Source organism: Puma concolor, chromosome A2 (genome assembly GCF_028749965.1).
Source record: "Puma concolor isolate L17-30 chromosome A2, mPumCon1.1.hap2, whole genome shotgun sequence".
Taxonomy (NCBI): Eukaryota; Metazoa; Chordata; class Mammalia; order Carnivora; family Felidae; genus Puma; species Puma concolor.
Genome location: NC_141668.1, coordinates 133,540,858 through 133,565,932, shown reverse-complemented (window position 1 = coordinate 133,565,932; position 25,075 = coordinate 133,540,858). Strand labels below are relative to the sequence as shown.

The following is a 25,075-nucleotide window of genomic DNA, read 5'->3' as shown; positions in this document are numbered from 1 at the left end:
AGTTTGCCGTTTTTCTTTATCCACATCATAACTCCATAGCAAGCATGATTATACCTCACTCCAGCTATTTAAAACACTTTGCCTCCGATTTCCAGCTTTGAGAGCAAACAATCTGCCAAGCACCTCATAATTGCAGAGTGACCTTGACATGTGTCATTCACCAGGGTTTTCAAATCGAAGTCTTCCTGTTTAATATTCATAAAGGCTCTTTTTTTCTAACAGCATATGTGATGATTTTACAGGGGCGGGGGTTGGGGAGCTTTATTTAGAGATGGGTTGATTCTGAGAAACATACCATCAGTGTCTCTCTGATGAACTGAAGTATCAGTTTGGAGGTAGGAAAATTTTGTTTGGCATTCTTCAAGGGAGGACAGTGATGTGCTGAATTCTGACAGTTTTTTCTCACTGGGGGTTTCCTTGGCTGGTCCATCTGTGATATTGAATTCGGATACTGAATTTATAATGATAGCATTAATGGGTTTCTCGTCTGCATGCTTTTCATTTGTGAGTTGCATATCTAGACGAAAAAAGAAAAAATACACAAACCCATTATAGTTGACGTGACCCAGTGATTTCAGGACGGACATTTGCAGAAAACTTCACACTCTAGGCTTTTATGAGAACAAGATCTTATGTAAGAGAATGAAGCATCATTGAACAGGATCATTTTGAATAAAAATATAAGTAAGAATAAAAGAGGCAATCATGATAACATTTTACACACGTTACAAGTTTCCCTATCACAGTAATTTGTATCACTTATGTCTCCTGTGTGTGATTTTAAAATCAATTATATATTTATTTATTTTAGTGATGGGTGGAGAGAATCAAAGAATTCATTCACTTGGATCAATGAAATCTCATAGTTTGTTGTCAGCTCATTGTCAAAGTGTTTTCTGGATCCCAGGAGGAGTAGAAGGGTCTTCAATGCTGAGTACTGCTCCATAATGTATGTGATCTCCATCACATTGTCCTGTTTGTTTCTACAAACCTCAGTTTCCTCCTCTGTATATGAGAAGTGATTATAAATGAACAGTCTAGAAGCTCATTCCTGTTTCTGATCTCAGAGACTCTCAGTTGCCATTCTTTTCCCTGCCTTGGCATTTGTTAAGCTCCCAGTCAGGTGATCATCAATGTGAGCTTTGGGGGTAGGCTTTTTGGAACATGTTTTATTTCCATAGAACCACCTAGAAAGGAACCTCCAGCAAAGTCCTGGACTGAGATTCTGGTTTGGAGCGTCATAGAGAAGACCAAGAAGCCCTAGTTGCCTCATGTCTTTGAGAACTCCCATATTCATTTGTTCGTTCGTTCATTCATTCATTCATTCATTCCCACCTAACAATTGAGGGCCTGTTATATAAGAAGCACTGAACTGGGCACTGGGGGTGCAGTGGTACCTGAGACAGGCATGGTCCTCAACTTTCACAAGCATCAAACATGTTAGCAGAGAAATAACAAAGTCACAATATCGAGGAGTGTAGGACAGAGAGAAACACACCATGAAATTACATTAGAGAGAGAACCAGACTGGGTGGTAACTTACCTACACCTGTTAAACAGAATCCTAAAACCTAGGAAAGAGTTAACAGAAGGTATTCTCAAACTTGTGGACCAGCTGGTTCCTAGGGATCATTTGAGACCTAAACAAGTGGCAGTCCTGGTGATTTAGCAGCCCTACTGGGAGATGGTGAAGATTCTTTCTGGAGACTTGCATTCTTGTTGCTAACACAATGCCGGGTTGATCCAATAATGCTCATTGAGTGACTAGAATAATACAACAACCAACCTGGTTTTTCCCATGTTCACACAGCTCATGCAAGAAGTGTATTCTTGCCACCACCCATTTTCATCATCTTTTCAAAAGTTGCTTTGTTTCAGGCAGATGGAAAACTCTACAGGGTCCTGCCTCCTAGGGCAGTGGTTCCCAGACTGTGTAAACAGTAGAATAACCTGGGAAATCTCTTAACACTTTGGAATTTTTTTAAAGCTCAGGCGTCCTTCAACAGATCAGATCACAGCCCCGGGGGTGGGGGTGGGGTGGGGATTTTTGAAGCTCTCTATATGGAGTTCCAAAGGCTCGTGACTGGCATGGGAACTATCAGTACATCTCACACAATTGTCTTAGGCCATGTTTGTTTCTTTCTCAGCGTCCAAACAGCCTTGGCTTTCAGCAAGGTTTGCTTTTTATTCCCTCCCCCTTATGTTGCTGGCTTTCAATCTCTTGGTTATGCTTTGATTCACTCTAAATTGGACTGGTAGAAATTGGGGTTCATGGGAACATCTCTCATGAATAGCAATTAATGTAATTGTGAATAGATAGAATTAGCTCAATCAATGGGGAAACTCTAGGCTTCCTCTATCCCGAGAGAGATTTACCAAATTAATGTTGTAACGATGATGCTATAAAAATAACAGTTTATTTTTCTTGGGTCCCAAAGTGTCCAGTAATTAGCTAATATTACAAACAGCCATTCAAGTTATGCTTTGGCATACTTAGAGCAGTATTAATATTTGGAGATAGATAATTCTTTGGGGAGCTGGTAGGATTTTTAACAGCCTCCCTGTCCTCTGCCAGTAGCACCCATTGTCCTAGGTTGGGACGGGCAAAAATGTCTGCACCTATTGCCGAATTTTGCCTATGGGGCAAAGTCACCTGGATTGAAAATCAGACCACTGCTTTCTGCACACACCCACATACATAGTTGCATGCATTTTATGTCAAGTTCCATGTTACCACTTATATACCTCATTTAACTTAAGCCTCACAAAGACTCCAGGAGGTAGTTATTGTCAGCCTCCGTGAACAGATGGCAACTGTGTGCATTGGTATCCCCAGTTAACAGATGAATGAGTGTAACCAAAGCTTAGATAGTTTACTGAGCTGAGTTGCCCAAGTCTGCCTCATTAGCAAATGATAGAACTAGGATTTGAACCCAGGCCCGGCGTGTTCCAAAAGCTCTCTTCTTATCCTCGTCTCTATAGTCTGCAACAGTATCTCTGATTTGTTCTTAGCTTTGTTCTCTGCTGCCTAGCTGCTGAGACTGCCTATCAGCAAACCCCTCTTAACCTGAAATGCCATGATGCGTCACCTGCTCAAGATCTAGCCTCGGAAATTACTTAGCTCCACAGATGCCTCTCTCCCTAAGCAGTCTCTGCAAAGCAAGACTACCTTCTTGCACACTCAGGGAATCCTGTGTCTTCAGTTACAGCTGCTTTATACTGTACATTAAAGAGCAGCTCAGAAAGAGCTGATAGATAACGAAACCTTGATGAGTATAGAGATTGCGGCGGCTATTTACTTACGGAATTAATTAACAATCAGTTCAAATTATCACACGTAGTCAGGCTGCATGTAATTTAAATTGCTTTTGCACAAAGTAATTCAGGAACAAAAAAAATGTTGGATAGAGGTTACTGGAATGTAAGAACATGCGGAGAATACTGTATACAGCCAAGTGGTATATGATTCTCTTTTTAATTTTGCGACAATTTTAAGTATAGCATTTTGAATCTAAGTAGTGTGTTACATTAAGCAACCATTTGGAGCCACTGGGTTTGTACGGAGAGAATTTTATGGAGAAGTTAAACTGCCATTCATAAAGTTATTTTAATTCTATGTCTCTGTTTATATTTTTATTTTTTTTCCATTCCCCAGTGGGAACTATCTGTTGCTCATTAGAAAATCATCTGACATACACACATTTCAGAACCCAGTCTGTTCAACCCAGAATTCTGACATCTGAAGTGAGTCACAATTTTTGGGTGAATGTGACTGACATCTTCCATCTTTTATAGATGGAAAGCTAACAATAAATTTCCCCAGATTTGTCTTTTGTGGTGTTATTTGACATTGTATCCAAAGTATTATAAAGTAGCATAGGCTAAAAGGAGAAACAAGTAAAAAGTGGTATCACAACTCCTGCAGAGAAAACGATTTTGGAATTAAATAAGGAACTCGTGACACTATATTTGGGATGTTATACATAGTTCTTGACATTAACTTAGAGAAAATAATTTTTTTAACAGAAAAAAAATACCAAAATTAGGACAAAAATTAGAAGCTCGACCGTATTTCTTAGGGAAAAAAAAAAATTAAAGTGTGTCTCAAAAGCCAGTGAGATAGAAAATTCATGTTTGGGCTAGAAGTAATTGCAGAACCAATGGGCATAAACTTAAGTAACAGAAAAGACAGACAGTTAATTAATTTTTTATTACCATTGAGCAAATGTTATTAATGTAATTCAATTAACATTTATTGAGTGCCCACATGCGATAGATGAATCAATATGTCGGGAGCTATTAATTTATTTACTTTAAGTTATTAAGGAAACATTTTAATGATTTTCATTTTTGCTCACTAAATGTGACTTTATAATTTTTGCATCTATGCATTCTCTGTCTGGGGGTATATAGAGATAAATACACATTCCAATTATAAATAAGTAGCATCTCTCTTGCCTAACGGCTCTGATTCTATTCTTGTTTTCCTCTCCCCCTCCCCCCTTCCTTCCCTCCCCCACCCCTCCCTTCCCTTCCCTTCCTCTCTCTCAGTTTAACTCCCAGACCTGCCCTTCCTCTGCTACTGGTTTCTTTTTTTCCCTCTCGGGTTCCTTCAGTGTATTTATTCCTTTATTCCTATCTTTGTCCTCTTAGTTCCTTTCTTTGTACCCTACCCTTGAAGATTGTATTTGTGCACACTCACAATTTATGATTTTCTTTGTGAAGCTGGCCCCCCAAACTCTATGCAGTTCGTCAGCCGGCTAGGCCACGTTTACTGAGAGTAAGCTATGTGTCCTTCCCGCACTGGGTGCTGGGAGATTCAAAGAAGAATAGCAAACAGTCTTGGTCCTCAAGAGACCTACAGTCATCACAAATTGTGACTATTGGACTACAGTCATCACAAATTTACTGACTATTGGACATTTTATTTGAGTTACCGGCTCATCTTTACAATTAATGTATATCTTTCTGCTAAGCCCCTATTCTTTCCCCCCAACTGGGTTCCTCTGGCTATCCCTGGAGAACCCACAATTCAATTTCTTTTCATTGATTTATCATTTTTAGATGTTTATTTATTTACTGAGAGAGAGAGAGAAGAGAACACGTGTGCAAGCGGGGGAGGGGCAAAGAGAGAGAGAGAGAGAGAGAGAGAGAGAGAGAGAGAGAGAGAGAAAGAATCCCAAGCAGGCTGCCACACTCAGCCGAGAGCCCAACACAGGACTCAGTCCCAGGAATTGCAAGATCATGACCTGAGCCAAAATCAAGAGTTGGACACTTAACTCATTAAGCCACCCATGCGTCCCTGTATTGTCATTTTTAAAAAAACTCCCGGTGAATTGCCCCATCCTTCCATCCAAATTATTTACCAGTTCTTATTAATTTTTCCTTTTATTTCTTTTACGTTTATGTATTGATTTTGAGAGAGCATGTGAGTGAGAGTAGGGTGGGGGGAGAGAGAGAGAGAGAGAGAGAGAGAGAGAGAGAGAGAGAGGGAGAGAATCCCAAGCAGGTTCTGCACTGTCAGTGCAGAGCCCGACATGGGGCTCAAACCCATGAACCACGAGTCATGACCTGAGCCGAAATCAAGGGTCAAATGCGTAACCTACGGAGCCACCCAAGTACCCCTTATTTTTTCCTTTTAAATATCTTACAAATGCGTCTCTGATTTTTCATTCCCATCACTACCTCTCAAGATTTATCCTCTCTGTTCTTAAATCTGACTATTTCTGTCACCATCAGTCTCAACTATAGTGACAACACTTCCCAAGACATCTTACACACTATAATCGAAATGATGTTTTGAGTAATATTCTTCTGACCCTATTATTCATTAAAAAAATTAAAACAAAATACACACACATTGTGCACACACAAATGTTAATAGCTCATCATTACCACAATATTTTCCCATTATCCTGTTCTGAATTAATCTATGCACTCTATTGCCAAATTGTCTTTTGAAAAAGGTATCTTATTGTTAAATTTTCCTTGTGAGTGGTAAACTCCAGAAGCCTACGTGAATGTTGTCAGGTAAGTGTTTAAAGCAGGGTGATTTTAATTTTAATTCTGAACCAAAATGTTTACAGTGAGTGTGTATTTCAAATATATGGGCCATTTCTAAAGCTATCATGATAAATTATATTTTCCCTTGGATTTAAACTGTACTCTAGCTTAGAATTTAATACTGTAATGATCTGTGGTTGAAATCAGATCGAAGCAGACAGGTGACATTTCAAGGTATAAGTTACCAAACCATCAACAAATAATTATGGTTAATTCAGGCAACCCCAAAGAGGGAAAAAAAAAGGTTTTTTTCCTTTGTATGTAAAGTTTATAAAGTTCACACAAATGTCAGAAATGATTCTCCACAGCTTGGTAGATAAGAACACAATATACAAAAGCATTTGACATGATAGAGCATGCTGAAAATTATTAGAAAGAGCTCGAATCACATTTTCTAAAGGTATAGAGAACTATTATTCTTATATTGTGTACAATTTTGGAACTGATACTATGGCTGGAGAAGACAGAACAAAATTAGGAAGATGAGGATTTCTAAGTGCTGCCAAGAGCAAATAAAAGGTAACTGGTCCTTAAAGAAGCTATATTGAAAAAAACACACACTCATTTTCATTTTGGAAGCTGAGTGGGGGATAATTTTCTCAAACTGACGGTTGAAAACATTCTCACCTTCTTTTTAATGAATGGAAATAAGTTATGGATGGCTTGATCCATGGCTATATCCTGTGAGACAGGGCAAAACGAAGTCTTGGATTCATTACATTTCCTTTTTGGAGAGGAGAGGAATAAATGAGGTAAACTTATTGGACATTTTTTTTCCTGTAATTTTCAAACGCCGGCTCTGGTGAGAAGATGTCCTTTAAAGACTTTCAGGTGAAAGCAGTAGGTTTATATATCCTTGTTTTGTCTTCTGTGGTGCTTCAACTGAAACTGCCCCAGAAAACGTTAGATGAAATGTTTATCAAAGGCCATGACAAGGGGACATTTTAAGCCTTTTCAATCAGCATTAGTAAAACTTTTTTTTTTTTTTAAAGAGAGAAGAAGCAAAAGAATATTATTTCTCCAGATACAATAGCAGTGAGTGTTCAAGGTGAACAGGATTAAAGAGGAAAAAAGAACTGAGAGAAGAAGGTTGAACACAGCCCCGTGGCAAAGCTTCGTCCACACCTGCAAAGCATCTTCAATGTTTTTGGGGTGGGAGTGGGTTTTTTGGTGTAACGTTCTTAGATCATGATCTGTTCTCCGCTCCCTGCTACACTTCACACCTGTAGACAGACATAGGCTAAGTGATATACTTTCGTAGCTGGATCCTAAGCTTGTAAAAAGGAACAATTCAGTCCTAGGAGGTGACTGAATCTTCTTTAGACATGAAAACAGTTTGCAATTATGAGTCTCCAATTCATTTGTATGCAGTTACCTTCAGTTTAATGTTTGTATAACGTGTCTCAAGAAATAAAGATTATGTTATCTCGGGGAAAAAATTGGTTAGCAGTTGTTCGAGCTTGAGGCACTTGGGTTGGTAATAGGTTTAGAGCTTTAAAAATATCAGTGAAGCCAATCAGGCTATAAACTCCTGCATAATCGGTATTATATATACAGTGGCTTTTTTATTGTCAGTATTTAAATATAAATGTTAAAAATTAAGCTATAATATAGGTATTCCAAGTATTCTCTATTATGTGAAAACCATCACAATTCATTCATCCCAACTAAGTGAATGTCACTTAAAGTCTCTCTTTGGCATTGTCTCATTTGAGGCTCACCACAGTGCTCCCGAGTGTTATTATCACTATTATGTGGATGAGGAAATGGATGCAAGGTCAGAGGTTTGAGTGGTTTGCCCCAGATTACCCTGCTGGTTAGGGACAGATTGCACTCGGGTCTTCTCATTCCCGCGACAGTCAAGCTTTACTTTCATCAATTGCTGTATGAAACCAGGCACTCTGATATGAGATCAAGATACTTTTCTGAGGTTATAACTCCTGTGACCCTTCTGAAGTTTCTCCCTCCAGGTTAACTGGCCTTGCTCGTAGACGATGAGGGAGACACTTGATGTGTGTGCTCAAAACCAGAGCTTCTACAAAAGACCGCAGCTTCCATACCCCTCAAAGCCCAGTGCGGGTGCCATCTTCGGAGTGAAGTTTGCCACAGTGCCCACCCCCCACTCCCACTGAAATGCATTGTTCCCGACGGGAGTCCCCAGAGGCCTGGGTTGACACCTGAGTGTTTTGTACTGTGGCTAATTGCAGCGGTGTTTCTCTTCCCCTTTCCATTGTGAGCTCCTCGAGGAAACGCATGCTCCATTCATCATCAATTTCCCAGCACCTATAGCACAGTGTCTAGCAGAAAGCAAGTGTTCAATAAATTTCAGATGACTGACGAGCTGACTGACGGAGTGAACGTGGGGTGTCTCAGTTTTCAGTTGACGATTGACTCATTTTCTCTGGGACGGGTTTTCTGAACACCTCTTCCGTTGGTCTTCCTCCCCCACTCTTGATATGCCAGTTAACCCTGATGAAAGCCTAAACATTCCCTTTTGTGTTAAAATATATATCAATCCTTATTTTGATTTGAAGGCAACATTTGCATTTATATCTGTAAAACTGTGAAGAATATAAAAAGACCCAAAGAAAATGAAACCCCCTATAATTCTACCATTATCAACACGTTACCGCGTCTGCTTCACCAAAAGACAGTGGAAATATTTGGTGTATTTATATTTCTATATGTGTCAGGTCTGGACGATGTATATATCATATATACTGAAATTAGAATATCAAAAGTGTATTTTTATATCGATTCTAATTTTAATATATTCTAATATAATACATAAATCCTATGTATACTACTTCTAAGATGTGTCACTCACTTTAATATATATATTGTATACAGTGCTTCCCAGATGTGTCACTCACTCTTTTAGGACCTTTGCATATATTAACTCATTTAATACTCCCGGCAACTCTATGGCAGGACCTACTGGAGCCACCCCCATTTTTTTGGATGCGGACACTTAAGTACAGTCACACAAGTGACTCACAACAAGCAAAGTCACACAACAAGCAAGGGAGGAAGCTGCGTCTTTAACTTAGCCATCTGGCTCCGAGTTCGTGCTTCTAACCATGATGCTATATTGTCTTCTAGATAGAGATTTAAAAGGAACAGTATCAGGATTTTATTGAATATATTATATAGGTTACTAGTATATCATGAGCATTTCTCTCTATCCTAAAGATGACTTAAAAACACCCTCAAGTCTCAGCTTAACCATCACCCCTTCGGAGAGGACTTCCCTTACCCTAAACCTAAAGCAGTGTTTCTCAGTTGGGGCAGATTTTGGCAGTGGGTGGAGACTTGTGTTATTGTCATGATTGGGGTGAGTGCATTTAGTAGGGTGTGTGGCTAACGGGATGCTGCTAAACTAATCCTTTGGTGCACAAGAACTCCTTCTCCACACACCCTCCCCCCGCCCCCAACGATATATAAAGACTGTGGTTTCAGCTGTCAGTGCTGAAATTGAGAAATCCACGTACAAAGTAGTCCCAGCCTCTCGCCAACAGCCACTTCTATGACATCTCTGTCTCATCGTCCTTATAGCATTTTCCAGTATTCTGAAAATGTTTACTCTATGTGTTTGTTGATTTGTTTATGGAGTTCAGGTCTCTTCTCTCCTTGGCTAAAATATCACATTCATAAGAGTTTTGTCTATATTAATTAATTGCCATATTCTAGAAGAGTGCCTGAGACATAGTAGGTATGTAATAAGTAAGGAGTCAAAGACTGCATAGCTTTTCTTGCATGGTGTACCATAAATTATTTAACCATTTCCCCATTCACCGAAAATGTAGATTGTCGCCTTTTTTTTTTTGCTACTTTACATATTCTTAAACATTATTTTCGTGAAACTTTTCATATATGTATTTGTTTATATAGGTTGAATTCAGAGGGACGGAACTATTGCATTGATGGCCTGATTTCTAAAGCTCTGAACATAATGTACTAATTATTGACTTCCAGAAAGCTTGTATCGATTTATACTTACACCAACAGGGATCGGAAGAAGTTTGCTGTTCTCAGGCCAACTCAGGTTTTACCAATAAAGTCATTATTTTTATCAGTTCGAAAAGAACTTTGAGTCAAGTTTCCAAATTTCCTGCATCCAAAAAGACAGTCTTTCACTATCATGAGAGATCGAAGGTTTTTTTCATAGTCACTGCTTTTCTGAGGGATTTTGGTTCCACAGCTAGATTCATGGATAATTTGGAGCCCTCCTGCACTGAATGGGATTAGATAGGTAAAGACACTCATTCTGTGTTCTTGGATCAATAAACTCTTGTTGAAAATGTTTATTGGACGATTGACGATTGGATTTGGTATTTTTAGCTGGTTCTCACCTTTGTGCTCTGAGGTAAAGTATCAGTTGACAGACTTTGGAGGCTCCCTGTTTGCTTCTAGGCCTTGACTAGTTAGTATCCATCCATGATATGCCTGAATAGAATAGTGTATGATCTATACAGAGACCCTGGAGAAGTGGAGCCACACTAGAAGGCAGGGCAAGAAATAAGCGGGAGAAGCAAACGACCCACTTATTCACAACTCCTTTCGCCCACGTTGTGTGCCCAGTGTATTATGGAACCTATGAATCTAACTGGGGGGTTAAATTTTATTTTCCTGGTGAACCACCTGGTAGAAGTTAACCCTGTGGTCTCCAAAATGGCATATATACACCTAGGGGAGTCACAAAACTATCCAGTGGGGTTGGAGCATCTATTTACATGGACTTTAAAAAAACCCTAATATAATAGCTATTTTGCGTATTTTATAATGTAGAGAGCAGTTAACATGGCGGCATATGTGACCATTGTGTGCGTGTGCATGTGTATCTTTCTATAAGGTGGGCCTGCTGTGTCCCCCCCCCCCCCCCGCCCCTGCCCCACACCCCGGCCCTTTTTTTACCTATTAAAAGTTTACAATAAAAACTTCGGAGACTACTGGTCTAAGGTCAGCTGTGTCTTCAGCCCTCTCCACCTGAAGGAAAGTCAATTCTCTTATGCTTCCTCTTGGTAGCCAGGGTGTGGTTGCTGGAACATTTACAGCCACAGCAGCTGCAGTAGTGGCCTGAGTAGACTTTTCCTCTGAGTTTCTATAGTGGTAACAGGATTAACAGACTCTATTCTGGAAGTACTTGGGTGGCATAACACCTCCCAGCAGAACTATTCCTGACAAGGATGTGCAGATGGAAATGCATATTTATGTCACTTAAAGCCTACCAGAGACACAAGGATTTGAGCTATAACAATAAATAGAAAAAAAAAAAATCTCCAGCGTTTTTGGTAACCCATACTCAAGTGCATTGACTGTGCTTGGCGAAAGACCTACAGTTTGCTCTTTGTCCAAGCATAAAATATTCAACATTCAAGCGTGTTAAGGTAGACTATTCTGAATATATTTTAGAGTGTTAAAACAAGCTAGCATGAAGTGAGGTTAAAATTGCAGGTCTTAAAAAAATAACAGGACAATTCTGTGAGGGGTTTGGGCCATTTCAAGGAAAAAAAGTCTCCTTTAAAAAAATGTCCAATTATTCCATTTATTAATAATGGGGTAGGTTTAAAAGTCATTTCCGGAGGCCAAATGGTCATTGTAATCATCAAGGCTTCCTGTTTAAAATACCTTTTAGCCATCTTTGATACACCTTCCCCTAGCTTTCTTCTAAAATGCTTGTGACACTATTCGAAAAAGACAAATGCTCACATCCACAAAATATATATTACGTTGACCTGGGAAATATTTACACTACATATCAACCCATTAGTATTGAGCTGAAGAATTCAGTGAGTTATGCTAGTTCTGTGGGGAGGGGCCTTTTCCCAAATAGCCTTTTCCCCCCTGGTTCCTGGCTCGGAAATCAATATTTTGTCAACCAGAAAGCTGGGTTGCCATGGCTTTTGAAGAAGTGTGCTTTGTGATCTGCCAGGGAGTGGTAATTCTTTGTCACTCTAACCAATCCAGGTAGGGTTTGTTACACTACACAAGAGGAAGACTTTCAAAAATTGTTCGAGGTTCTCATTAGGTAGCATGAAGAACTCTGTGAAGAAAAGAGAAGATAATCTTAAGAAGCAAATTGAGATGAAAAGCCTCCAAGAGAGATCCAAAGGGATGTGGTGAAATAAACGACTCTGAAAAAGTCAAAACTGTACTCACAGAATTAAAATGTGCCTCAGGGGCAGCAAAACACAGAACGGACACTGCAGAAAATATCAATAGTAATGTGGAGAGAAAATATGAAAAAGTTTCCCGTGGTTCAAAAGTAAAAAAACACAGGATTCAAGCTATGATGATAAATAAAAGAGATGCTGGGTACATAGGTCAGAGCACACTAATAAATGAGTTTTCTAAAGAAGAAACCAAAACAATTTAAACATAAGCTTTGCTCCAGAATACTCCTTAAGTATATGTTCTGAGTAGAAGCAGTTTTTGAGTATACACCTCCCTGCCTAAAATTCAGGAAACAGACCTACAATCCTAGAAAGTATTTTGAGTTACAAAAATGAAGCTTTTTTTCAAACACTCCGACAAGCAAAACCGTAGAACAAGCTGTCCTGAGGTTGTCCCCTAATCCTCCTTGCACAAAACTAAGTGCCAGAAAACAGCAGTATCACATTTATTAAATTTTGAGGGAATACAATGATGCCTGGATAACTGTATCCTTGATCAACTCGACTTTTCTGCGCAGAAGTACAGTAAGGCATTCTCGTCACGCATTGTCAGAAGAAAATACCCTACTCCAAAGAAAAGCAATGAAAACTTTCTCGAAAAATTATTTAACCTCGCGTCTTCTCTGTGTGACTTTTTTAAGTTGTTTTTTTTTTTTTAATGTATCTTGAGGGAGAGCAAAAGAGGGCATGTGCCCAAGTGGGGGAGGGCCAGAGAGAGAGAGAGAGAGAGAGAGAGAGAGAGAATCCCAAGCAGGCTTTGCACCATCAACGCAGAGCCCCATGTGGGGCTGAAACTCATGAACCCTGAGATCATGACCTGAACCGAAACCAAGAGTCTCACGCTTAACTGACTGAGCCACCCACGTGCCCCATTGTATATTTTTATTCTTAAGTGATTTTCTAACTGATTTTCATAAAGAAAGGAGAGGGAGAGAATTAAGGCAGTTTGGACAGGACGTTGTCCTGTGAATGTTTGAATGAGGGACACATCCATCTCAGAAAACTATATGGATGTCAAAGAGGTCAGAACGAGGGCAGAGATCAACACAACAAAATAGCTGTACAACACTTTCAAATCATTGCTTTCATAGACACTATCTCATTTATCTGCAATTCCTTCCCTCCCAACAGCGTGCTCACCACACGCATACATTTGCATCTCCCAACTTTGTGAATGCCCTTTACAAGGTCACTCTTGTACTTAGAGTCCCCTTCTTCTTGTCTCCCCTTACTGAGCTCCTGGTTATCACTCTAGACTCAGAGGAAGTGATATTTTATTCGACAACTACTTGTCACCTGCTACCGTACTTGGCAGCCTGATGGGGAGTCAGGAATACAAGAATGAATGAAACCCATTCTCTGCCCTCGGGAACATTTCAGCCTTCCTTAACCTGTGAAAAAGAAGGTCATTTCTGTGCTTCCATACCACTGTGTGATAAGTGTATCTTTCCCACTTTTGAGGGAAGGAACTGATGCTTTGGTCAGTGAGTCCCTGAACTTAGCACAGTGCTTGACATGGAGGTTGAATGAATGTGGGTATATATCAGCTTACTAAGTGGCAGGTAATAGAATGTTTAAATATGGTTCTCTGGCTTCTAGTCCTGGGCACTTTCATATATTATGTTAAATTCAAATTATGCACTATAAGAGCCAACACTGGTAAAATATTTTTCAAATAAGTTTTCAGAGGTTGGGTGGGGGAAGGGGGGTGCGCTTGGATGTCTCAGTCTGTTAAGCATCCAGCTTTGGCTCAGATCATGGTCTCATGGTTCCTGAGTTCAAGCCCCGAGTTGGGCTCTCTGCTGTCAGTGCAGAGCCTGCTTGGAATTCTCCACCTCTCTCTCTCTCTCTCTGTCTCTCTCAAAAATAAATAAACAAACATTAAAAAAAAAAAGAAGCTTTCAGAGATGGAGTTATTAGAAACTCAGTAGAATTATAGAATTTTAGATGTGGAATGAACTGTAGTTGTCAGTTTCATTTCCCACACACAATTCACCCATGCATTCATTCAGCACCTGCTATAATAATAAAAATAATGATAGTTAACACTTGCTTCATACCATGAGAAGCTTTGAACGAATTCTCACAATAACCCAGTGAGGGAGTTATTACAAGTTCAGTTTTCCTAGTGAGGAAGGGGGCTCTGCCTTATTCATTGTCATGTTCCCAAGCTAGTAAAGAATGGAGTGAGAATTTGAATTTAGGTACTTGGCAGCTAGGTTTTCCTCTTAACCACTGTGGTATGCGTGGGGGATACAAAGATGAGTGAGACATGATTGTATCTTTGGGGACTTTATGATGTACTTAAAGGAGCCAAACATGTCAACAGAGGGATTGCCCACAGGCATTCCTTATACGCCATCCATAACCTGGTTTTTGTACCAGGGTAATTCCACTTAATGATTAATGGCTGGTCAGAATTCCCCACTGAGGCAAGGTTCAAATGAAGGGGGAGAAAAGGCAGTGAGATTGGGTATGAAGGGACACACGTTTGGCTGTTGTCCCACTTTCTGGGACTCTGATGCATGTGATTATGTCAGGCTATCACTGTCAAGGCCATCTTCCATATTTACGCGGTATCGCTAAATTAGATGAGGAGTGTTGGTCCTCATTCTATCAGTTTGGGTAGATTAATCACCTGATTCCCCTTTAAGAGGCTCCACCAATTAGGTTGGCCTAGGAAAAAAAAAGAAAAAAGAAAGAAAGAAAACACTCTTGAGCCTGGCTGACATCCCGTGTGTCTTGTAGGTAAGTACTCTGGCTCTATCCACCTTAGTAAATAACAATATTAACCACACCCTTTATGCTTTAGGGTTCTCTAAGTCCTTTTATCTTCCACATGCTCAGCCTCAAGCTGTCAGGACGAAGGAGTTATGCTGTTTTCTTTCTCTGGAAATCTAAGGCCTACGGTAGGACTACAGTCATAGCAATGGAGTCTTGAAGCTTTGGGTCAAATTGGAATTCTTGGCAACTGGAAATAAGGACTCTTTGAAATTCTAGGTCTCTAGCTTCTGAAATACTTTTATGTTGCCATAAAGGTAAAACTAGTCATTAGAGCTCGTCGTTAAGAGCTCATTGGCATTTGTATTTTTGTCAAATGAGTTATACAAAACTATGTATTTTAAATAATTTTAAATAATTGATATTTATGGATTTGTTTGTGTCTGCGTGCTTATAATTTAGTACTTTGGATGGCTGGGCTTTCAACCAAGCAGTTCTCTGCTCCTGCTACATCTGCTTTGGATTAATCTCACTTTAATTGAATGCCAAATACATTTGCAGAAGCTCAAAAGGTTGAAAACAGTAACGGAGATGCTAAAGGAATAATGCTTAAAATGGAACCATAGGGCCTTCTGGGTTACAAGAACTTACTCACTGCTTAGCTAATGGAATATTTAAACCTGAAATGAGCCAGCCATACTTTGTTTGAAGTTGTCCCTTGGTGATACAAACAAGGATAAGTACACCAGGTGATTCCAATTCAGAAACTGTGGTAGGCTGAGAGAGTGTTTCCTCCTTAGGAGAGCTCCATAAGTTAGAAGATACGGCTGATGTTTTAAAGGAAGTACATTTGCTTTTGTCAAGGTTGCTTTGAGAGGAATCCCTTTACAGGTGATCGGCTTGTTGAGTCCAGCTGGCATATGTGCATAGTTTATACGGTATGTTGAGGTGAGCGCCCCCCCCCCGCCACCCCGGTCTTGTTTTATAATAGCCAGGGTGGTGATTCTTAAACTTGAGCGTTCATCAGAATCACCTGGAGTGCTTGTTAAAACACTGATCGCTGTGTTATACTCTCAGAATTTCTGATTCTGTAGGTCTGTGTTAGGGGCAGACTTGAGTTTCAAGTAAATTCTATTTAATAGAGAGTGATGGAAAACTCGGCAGGGCTTATGGCCAAATGTCTGTTACCTGTTTCAGGTAATTCTCATTCTTCTGTATTATTTCCTTAGTCTATTTGCAGCACGGCGTTAATATGCAGAAGCAAGACTTTTGGCTAAAATTTTCATTTATTGTGCACCTATCATGAGCCACGAAGCAACGGAAACTCAGAGAGATGAAGCCACTTGCCCTAGGTCACACAGCCTCAAACCCAGTTTGCTCAAACTCCAAAGTTTTAACTCTTGCTACCATCTCTGCACAGGTTCCTTAAAATTTACGGAGATAATTGCAAAGCAGGGATGTAAACACTCGTGTCTGGAACTTTGAGCCCGCATATGCTTCAATAGATACTAGAGGCTGAGTTAGAAATGATTCCCTTTCCCTTTGTAAGCAAAAGTTATTCATCTAGATTTCAAGGAAACTAGTTGTAGTGCCTCAATTCAGAAAGATGGAAGTTCTCTTTCCCTAGAGGAATGAGGGATCTATTAACAAGTTCATGCACACTCTGGACTGTCCTAATGAGTCGTAAAGGCTGGTGCTCTTGTCCCAGGTTCATCTCCAACACCTGAATCTAAGAAATTTGTTTTCCCAATGTACTAGCCACATTTAAGGGCATCACAGAACAGAATCAGGTAAACTGCAAGGTTGCATGCAATCACTTTAATTCACATACCAATGAATGTTTGGTTGCTTTGGGGTTCTTTCAGTGGTTGCCCCCCTCCCGCCACCCCGCCGCCATGGGTGAATTTGTTCTTATCACTCTTTTAGACCTAATGTTTGTTCCTCTTCCTGTGCTCTTTGTCTGATACCACTTAGTCAATCTGACTTTTGTGCCCTCCACTTCTCCTGCTACCCTTGTGGCTTACTTTCTTTCTTGAGTATAACCTGATAGGCCATCTGCATTGGATATATACAAGAATGCAGTCTCTATAGTCTTTCTATATTTCCCCACACATCTTAATCTTCATTCTTTATCACAACAGACATTGCAGAAAACACCAAGGTAATGTAAAAATCAAATCCCCGGGTGTATCTTTATCCCTAATAGGCGGAGGGAAAATAATTGAGTGTGGCTAGATCTGGATTAGTCAACTATAATAAACAGCCAAAATATATTTTCCTCTAAGTTTGCAAGTAGACCTTTCGCATACTGATTCCAAATCCCAGCTAAGGACTTGACATGGACCAGACACGTTGCATTCTTCCTGGATCTTCCCAGCACATTATAATGGCTGATGAATAACCCCAGTTCCCTGGGTAGCGATGATTCCATGCTGCAGCTGGTGTTAAAACCTCGGTGGCTGAGCCGTTTTACTTCATTATGTTCTACCACCTATTCTGGAAGCCCTTTGGACGAGCTCCAGATGTTCCATAAAAGGTGGCACTTTTTATAAAGAAAACTGCGTAGTTTTCTTGTTGTAAGCACTTAATGAGTGTGTCCTCTGAAGATAGGAAAGCGCCCTGCGGAGGATACACTTATGGCACTGCTGTAATTTCTGCAACGTTCACTCCGTGTCTGACTTTACAACTGTCCCTTTGCCTTCCCGAGTGCCGGAGGCAGTAATGGGGTCACTTAGAGAGCTTCCTTCAACGCTTGGGAGTCTCCCCTCTGGAGACTTCAGTGGAGTGAAACATCAGGAGAAAATTCATCCTCGTGGGTTTTTTTGTTGTTTGTTTGTTTGTTTGTTTGTTTAGTTCATTTTGAAGTTCGCTCAGCAAAATGCCATTTTCCATTCTGTTCTCTACGAAGACCCTACAGTTGGTAACATCCCTGTAATTTTTGCAGTTTTCTTCCCCCTGAACCATCCGACAAAGCAAGGAGATGGATGAAAATGTATGTCAAGGGAAAACATAGTATTCTATCTCCTTTTTCTTTCGCAAAGGGTGTTGAAACAGATTCATTAGTTTTGACTAAATACAAGGTTTCCGGGAGGATTTTCGGTTAAGTGACGTGACATTGTTGATACAGGCGCTCAAGACAATGGAGGTGAAACGTGTTTGAAAATATACTTCTCCGATATATCTTGCATGTGGAGCAAGTTACGGAATAAATATATGGTAGATATTTTTCAAAAAAAAAAAAAGACTTTTTAAGGCAGGTATGTCTTTTCGTGAAACACCTTCTGTGCCATGATGAGCTAGCCCACAAAAGAATTTGAGGGGGGGGGGGTGCAGGTTAATAAGAGAAAGTAATTTATAATACTGATATGTCAATATGTTTTTCCGTAAACTTTTCCCCAGATTTTCCTGAATTCTCGTCAGTGTGAGGATTATAATTATACGTCTTCTTTCCACTTAGAAAGTGGTACAAGGTGCTCATTTGCAGTTCTGCTGTTCAATCGTCACTAGAATAGAAATGTCATGACTCAGTTAACAATGCTTTATTATTCACATTGATCTTTTTTTCTAGTGTTCTTTATCTCAAAAACATTGTAAATCAGATATCTACCTCCCACTCTTTTGTTCATTTGCAAATTTTTATTATTCTTGTTTAAGAAAGCAGTGGTGTGTCAGGAGTTAGTGTATACTGTTTATGTTCTCCCTGCTTCAAAATCTTTTCCTCTGTACAAAGCGAAGATGCCAGAAGCATCCCTAATTCTAACTTCTTTATGCACCCTCCTAAGAAAATTTGTTATCTCCTGTGGATCAAAGGAGGTTGGATGTTTTTTCTTTTCTTTTTTTTTTCTTTTTCTTTTTTTTTCAATATATGAAATTTATTGTCAAATTGGTTTCCATACAACACCCAGTGCTCGTCCCAAAAGGTGCCCTCCTCCATCACCCACCCTTCCCTCCCTCCCACCCCCCATCAACCCTCAGTTTGTTCTCAGTTTTTAAGAGTCTCTTATGCTTTGGCTCTCTCCCACTCTAACCTCTTTTTTTTTTCCTTCCCCTCCCCCATGGGTTTCTGTTAAGTTTCTCAGAATCCACATAAGAGTGAAAACATATGGTATCTGTCTTTCTCTGTATGGCTTATTTCACTTAGCATCCACGTTGCTACAGAGGGCCATATTTCATTCTTTCTCATTGCCACGTAGTACTCCATTGTGTATATAAACCATTCATCAGTTGATGGACATTTAGGCTCTTTCCATAATTTGGCTATTGTTGAGAGTGCTGCTATAATCCCAGACTTTAGCCTCTACTACAAAGCTGTCATCATCAAGACAGCATGGTATTGGCACAAAAACAGACACATAGACCAATGGAATAGAATAGAAACCGCAGAACTAGACCCACAAATGTGTGGCCAACTAATCTTTGACAAAACAGGAAAGAACATCCAATGGAAAAAAGACAGTCTCTTTAACAAATGGTGCTGGGAGAACTGAACAGCAACATGCAGAAGATTGAAACTAGACCACTTTCGCACACCATTCACAAAAATAAACTCAAAATGGATAAAGGACCTGAATGTGAGACAGGAAACCATACAAACCCTAGAGGAGAAAGCAGGAAAAGACCTCTCTGACCTCAGCCGTAGCAATCTCTTACTTGACACATCCCCAAAGGCAAGGGAATTAAAAGCAAAAATGAACTACTGGGACCTCATGAAGATAAAAAGCTTCTGCACAGCAAAGGAAACAACCAACAAAACTAAAAGGCAACCAACGGAATGGGAAAAGATATTTGCAAATGACATATCGGACAAAGGGCTAGTAACCAAAATCTATAAAGAGCTCACCAAACTGCACACCCGAAAAACAAATAACCCAGTGAAGAAATGGGCAGAAAACGTGAATAGACACTTCTCTAAAGAAGACATCTGGATGGCCAACAGGCACAGGAAAAGATGCTCAACGTCGCTCCTCATCAGGGAAATACAAATCAAAACCACACACAGCTATCACCTCACGCCAGTCAGAGTGGCCAAAATGAACAAATCAGGAGACTATAGATGCTTGAGAGGATGTGGAGAAACGGGAACCCTCTCGCACTGTTGGTGGGAATGCAAATTGGTGTAGCCACTCTGGAAAACAGTGTGGAGGTTCCTCAAAAAAATTAAAAATAGACCTACCCTATGACCCAGCAATAGCACTGCTAGGAATTTACCCAAGGGATACAGGAGTACTGATGCATACAAGTTGGATGTTTTTTTAATGCACAAAGATGAGACAATAGAATGAAAATATAGTTGAGTGTTAAGAACAAAATGTTATTAGATGTGTGTCTTTTGCTTCTGCCTCAGTTTCTCTCTCTCGAACTATGTACGGGACTCACATGGGACACTCCAGGATATACAGTGGAGGTGTTATTGAAGTAATATCACTGTGAGCCCCGTTTGGACAAATGATACCACTGGAAAGAGTGCGTGCTGGCCACCTAAGACTTAGAAAGGATGGCCTCAAATCACTGTTCCTTCAGCAACTACCAAGTTGATTATTGATGTGCTGTTGACAGGATTGAGAACAATTTAGAAGTGGTGTAAAACATACCACTTTATTCCCGAGTTCATCTCTATATGGAAGGGTATGGGAATCGTGGATTAACCAACATTCATTTAAATAAAGATCCCTCAGAAAACACCATACAATCCTTCCCTTAACAGATGAATTCGAAGCAAGACAGCAATCAGTAATTCACTCACTCATTTAGGAAACATTTATAAGGCTCTTTACAGAGTACCTGGCAATAGGCTGAGTGCTGGTAGATACTCCGAGATAAATCAGACCTGGCCCCTGCCTTCGGAGTTCACTGTTCATTGGGGCGACAGGCATTCAGACAACTTCAATGGCTAGCATGAGATAAGTGGAGAGTAGAGGTTTATACACAGTTCTGTGGGTGAAAAATTCAGGAATTTGCAATTATGTTTGATGTCATGCAGAAAAATGTGGAAGGGGAGATGAAATTTTCCCTGGATCTTAATAAATTAGTATTCAGTTGCCAGTTGACAGTTGAAAGCAAGGATATTCCATGAAGTAGAAAAAAGTTTGTAAAGCTTGGAATTGTGAAAACCAGTATTTAGCAGAGCATGGTAAGATCGTGGTGGGGATAGGAGAAGGGGAGAGAGGTACTTGAGAGTTAAGGTGAGAGTTAAGATGAAGATTTCATCTTTGCTTATGGATTTTAAACTTTAACCATTGGAATGGTGGCTTTTGATCTAGGACAGATGGACCCCAAGGAAATGTATATATGGATCTCCTCTCGGAATAATGCACTATATTCAGACATATGATACGGATTATCCACCCTTACCCCCAAACATACAAATTATATCCAAGTTCTCTTCACTCCTATTTAAGAGTCTGAAATAAAGGTTTTAAGGAGGAATAAAACAAGACCCTATTTTTGTCTCAGAAATGCCAATATAAAGAATCGATTATAGGGAAAGTAGACTGGAGTCCAGGAATTCTAGTTAGTCTTATTTGACTACTCTCCTTCAAATTAACCTGTAAACCAATTTCTGCCTTCTCCTTATACTGGTTTTCTCGGAGCGACTATGATAACAGTCTCTCTGCGTTTTTCCATACCTCTTCTCCCTGTCCAAGAGATGAGACATTTTAAGAAAACGAGTGTGATTAAAAGGACCACATGCTACAAAGAAAGCAGTAATACTTCCAGATGGAAAATAAACCACCGAGTTTGGCAATGCGGTGATGTTTGTTAGAACAATTCCAATAGGTGGGTAAGGATAGAAGACAGATTAGGATGATGGGGGAAAAGAGAAACAAGAATGTGGAAAGTTGAACATGGGTAATAATAGCTAAATATTTCTAGAGGCTTTCAAAGTGTCAATGTTCTCCAAGGCTTTTGATGTGTAAGCTTGCCTAAGTCCTTACCTTAACCCTGTCGGCTAAACGTTATTCCTAGCCACATTTGACACACGAGGAGGCTGAGGCACAGAAAGATAATATCGGTTGTGAATTAAAATTACCGAGAGCGAGAGGCAGAGTTGGTGTTTAAAGTAGGAAATGTGGGGCGCCTGGGTGGCGCAGTCGGTTAAGCGTACGACTTCAGCCAGGTCACGATCTCACGGTCCGGGAGTTCGAGCCCCGCGTCAGGCTCTGGGCTGATGGCTCAGAGCCTGGAGCCTGTTTCCGATTCTGTGTCTCCCTCTCTCTCTGCCCCTCCCCCGTTCATGCTCTGTCTCTCTCTGTCCCAAAAATAAATAAACGTTGAAAAAAAAAATTAAAAAAAAAATAAATAAAAATAAAAAAAATAAAGTAGGAAATGTGGCTTCAGAAAAGAAGATGAACTTTTAACTACAGCTGTGAACTGCCTCCGAGAAAGTAGATTTAACAGGTAAAGGAAATAGTGACCTTTATAGGTAAAATATTGATAATATAGTAGTAGCATGATAGGAATTAGTAAGTAATATAAATTATATGCCAACGAGAAACTTCAGTGATTTCAATTTGAATAGGTCACCATTATTGTTAGAATAATGTCGGCTAAATATTTCAATATTTGGAACTGGGTAAAGTGCTAACAGTAGTCTTTAGTAGTCCTAAATTTTAGAAGTTTTGGTAGGAATTAAGACATTTTTCAAAGGTGAATATCTACAATAAGATCTAAAATCTTACAATAATGTAAAAAATACTGAAGAAACCTAACGCTGTATCATTTTATATTTCACTGTAAATAGAAAAAAATCTCGACACATTTTTTTTGTCTCTAGTGAAAGTTTAATTTGGAAAGTAAATTATCTACAGCTTAAGTATTCTTTCCTACCCCTCAAAAGGAACCGTTTGTCTCGTAACCGATCTTAGGCTGCCAAAAAAATAATGTTTCACTAATAGAGATTCAGAGATGGTTTCTCCTTTTTTTTTCTTTTTTTTTTTTTTTGCTTCAGGAAAAAACATTATATAGGTTTGTTTTATTTTTTATTTTTTTACTATATATATACATAATTTATTGTCAAATTGGTTTCCATACAACATCTCTTTTTTAATTATAGCACAAAAGTTCTGGAAGAATCCCTGGGGTCCTTGCTCTAAGTTGTTACTCCTTTTCTTCCAGCTATAATACATGAATACACACAGGGAAGGAAAATGTTTCCCAAGTCAATTTACTGGACCCTGATGAAACAGTCAAGATCTTTTACTTTTTAAAAGTATGGTGCTAAACGTTGAAAATTGAACCCAAGAAATTGAGTTTTATATTCTTATAAAGGAAAATGTATTTTCCTCCCGTTGATGTTTTTTTCATGAATCATTTATTCTTTGATAGGCAGGTTTTAGTTGTATTATGGTTTTCTTTACTGACTAAAACGTACAGCTGGGTTACACCTAGAAATTCCTTCATTTGTTTGGTAAGTGGTGTAGAGCGTTTACTACAGGGTAGAGATTGTACTAGGTGAGGAAAAATTCAGATGAAAACCTAAGTCACTCTTCAGATAACTTCTGGTCCAATAGCCAAGTCCAGTAAAGAGACACTGAGAATCCCGTGGACCAAATGCTATGACAGAGGCTATGGGGATACCAGTGAGGGTGCCCACAGCCTCCATAATAAAAGGTCTTCCCGGAAAAGATGAATCAAAATAGAAATCTAGAGGAAGAACGAGAGGGACGCACGTTTTCTTTTGTAGAAAGCATAGAACTTTTTGTAAAAAAACACATTTTTTTTTTCTATTATGAGCATTCTGGTACACGTTGTAGATACTACACCATCTTTATTTATTTATTTTGAGAGAGAGGCAGAAAGAGCGTGAATGCCTCCTGCATGGGCATGTGTGTGCAAGCAGGGGAGGGGTGGAGAGCGCGGGAGGGAGAGAATCCTAAGAGGCTCCTCCTTGTCGGTGTAGAGCCCAAGGTGGGGCCCAATCCCTTGACGGTGAGATCAAGACCTGAGCTGAAATCAAGAGTCAGATGCTTAGCCGACTGAGCCACCTACCGGCCCCTCAATTATACCAATTTTAGATCCTAACGATTTATGTTAATGACACATCCTGACTGGATGCATATTGAGTTGAATGTGCTTCGTCTGGACGCCCAGTGAAACTGTGTTTTCCAGTGGCTTTCTCGAATGTAGGCGGGGCCATGCAAATAGTTCTGGCAGAAGGCTTGTGGGCAAAACTGATGTGCCACACGCGGAGGTTTGGCTGCTAAAACAGGTCACATGATTCTCCACATTTTAGTCTCTATTTAATAGACAGTGTTAAGCAAAGAATATAGTAGAAAAGTGAGGAGCCCCCTGGGGATAGCACAGCCAAAAGGTAAAAAAGCCTGGGTCCTTGAGTCACCACATGCTGCAGAGCGACTCAGAAATGTCTCCTTGCAGTGAGCTTTGAGTAACCTCGAAGGAGCTGCTATTAAATGAGGCCCCTGAAATGCAGGGCTTGTTTGTTTTACAGCAGCTACTGTCAATAAATCTGGCTAATAATATGTAACACAATTCATATGCGAATTGATTAGTGACTATTTTCACTACTTATTATAGAATAATAATTTAAAGGAAGTAATATATGTTGAATTCCAGGATTTGTAGAGAGGATATTTATTATGTAATTTTATCTTGCAAGAAATGCTTCGAGGTAGGTGCGATTCCTGCCATCCCCGCTCTAATGGTTGAGAAATTGGGGCTCAAGAGTTGGAAACATTTACGTAAGTTCATAGAATTAACAACACTGTGGCCAGGATTTGAATCCTTGCTATTAGACATCAGAGCTGCGGACTTAACAGTGTATTGTCTCGCATCGGTAGATATGATAACATATGTCGAACAACTAATGGCTCATATTATTTCTTACAAGAAGGTAAACATAGTTTAATATCAACCAGCATAGATAGCAACCTGTTCTTCTGTAAAATAATGTAGAAAATTCATTTCACCCTCAATATAACAACAGAAAATTCTTTTCACCAGTATGTCCTTTCATAAAAATATGTATTTGTAAATGGATGTTTATAACAGCAGAAATCTCTCTTGGAATTGACTGATAGAAGTCATTTATTTATTAGTTATCGTTTTTTTTTATTTATATATGAAATTTATTGTCAAATTGGTTTCCATACAACACCCAG

At 39.6% G+C, this 25,075-nt stretch overlaps 1 protein-coding gene across 1 annotated transcript in view; it reads right to left on the bottom strand.

Annotated features, from left to right (window-relative positions):
* MDFIC2 (MyoD family inhibitor domain containing 2) overlaps positions 1 to 25,075 on the bottom strand; it is a 128,734-nt gene that overhangs the window by 8,505 nt on the left and 95,154 nt on the right. The window contains exon 6 of the mRNA XM_086682476.1: positions 296 to 517. Coding sequence (XP_086538602.1) covers positions 296 to 517 — 222 coding nt within the window. The remainder of the gene's footprint in view (positions 1 to 295; positions 518 to 25,075) is intronic.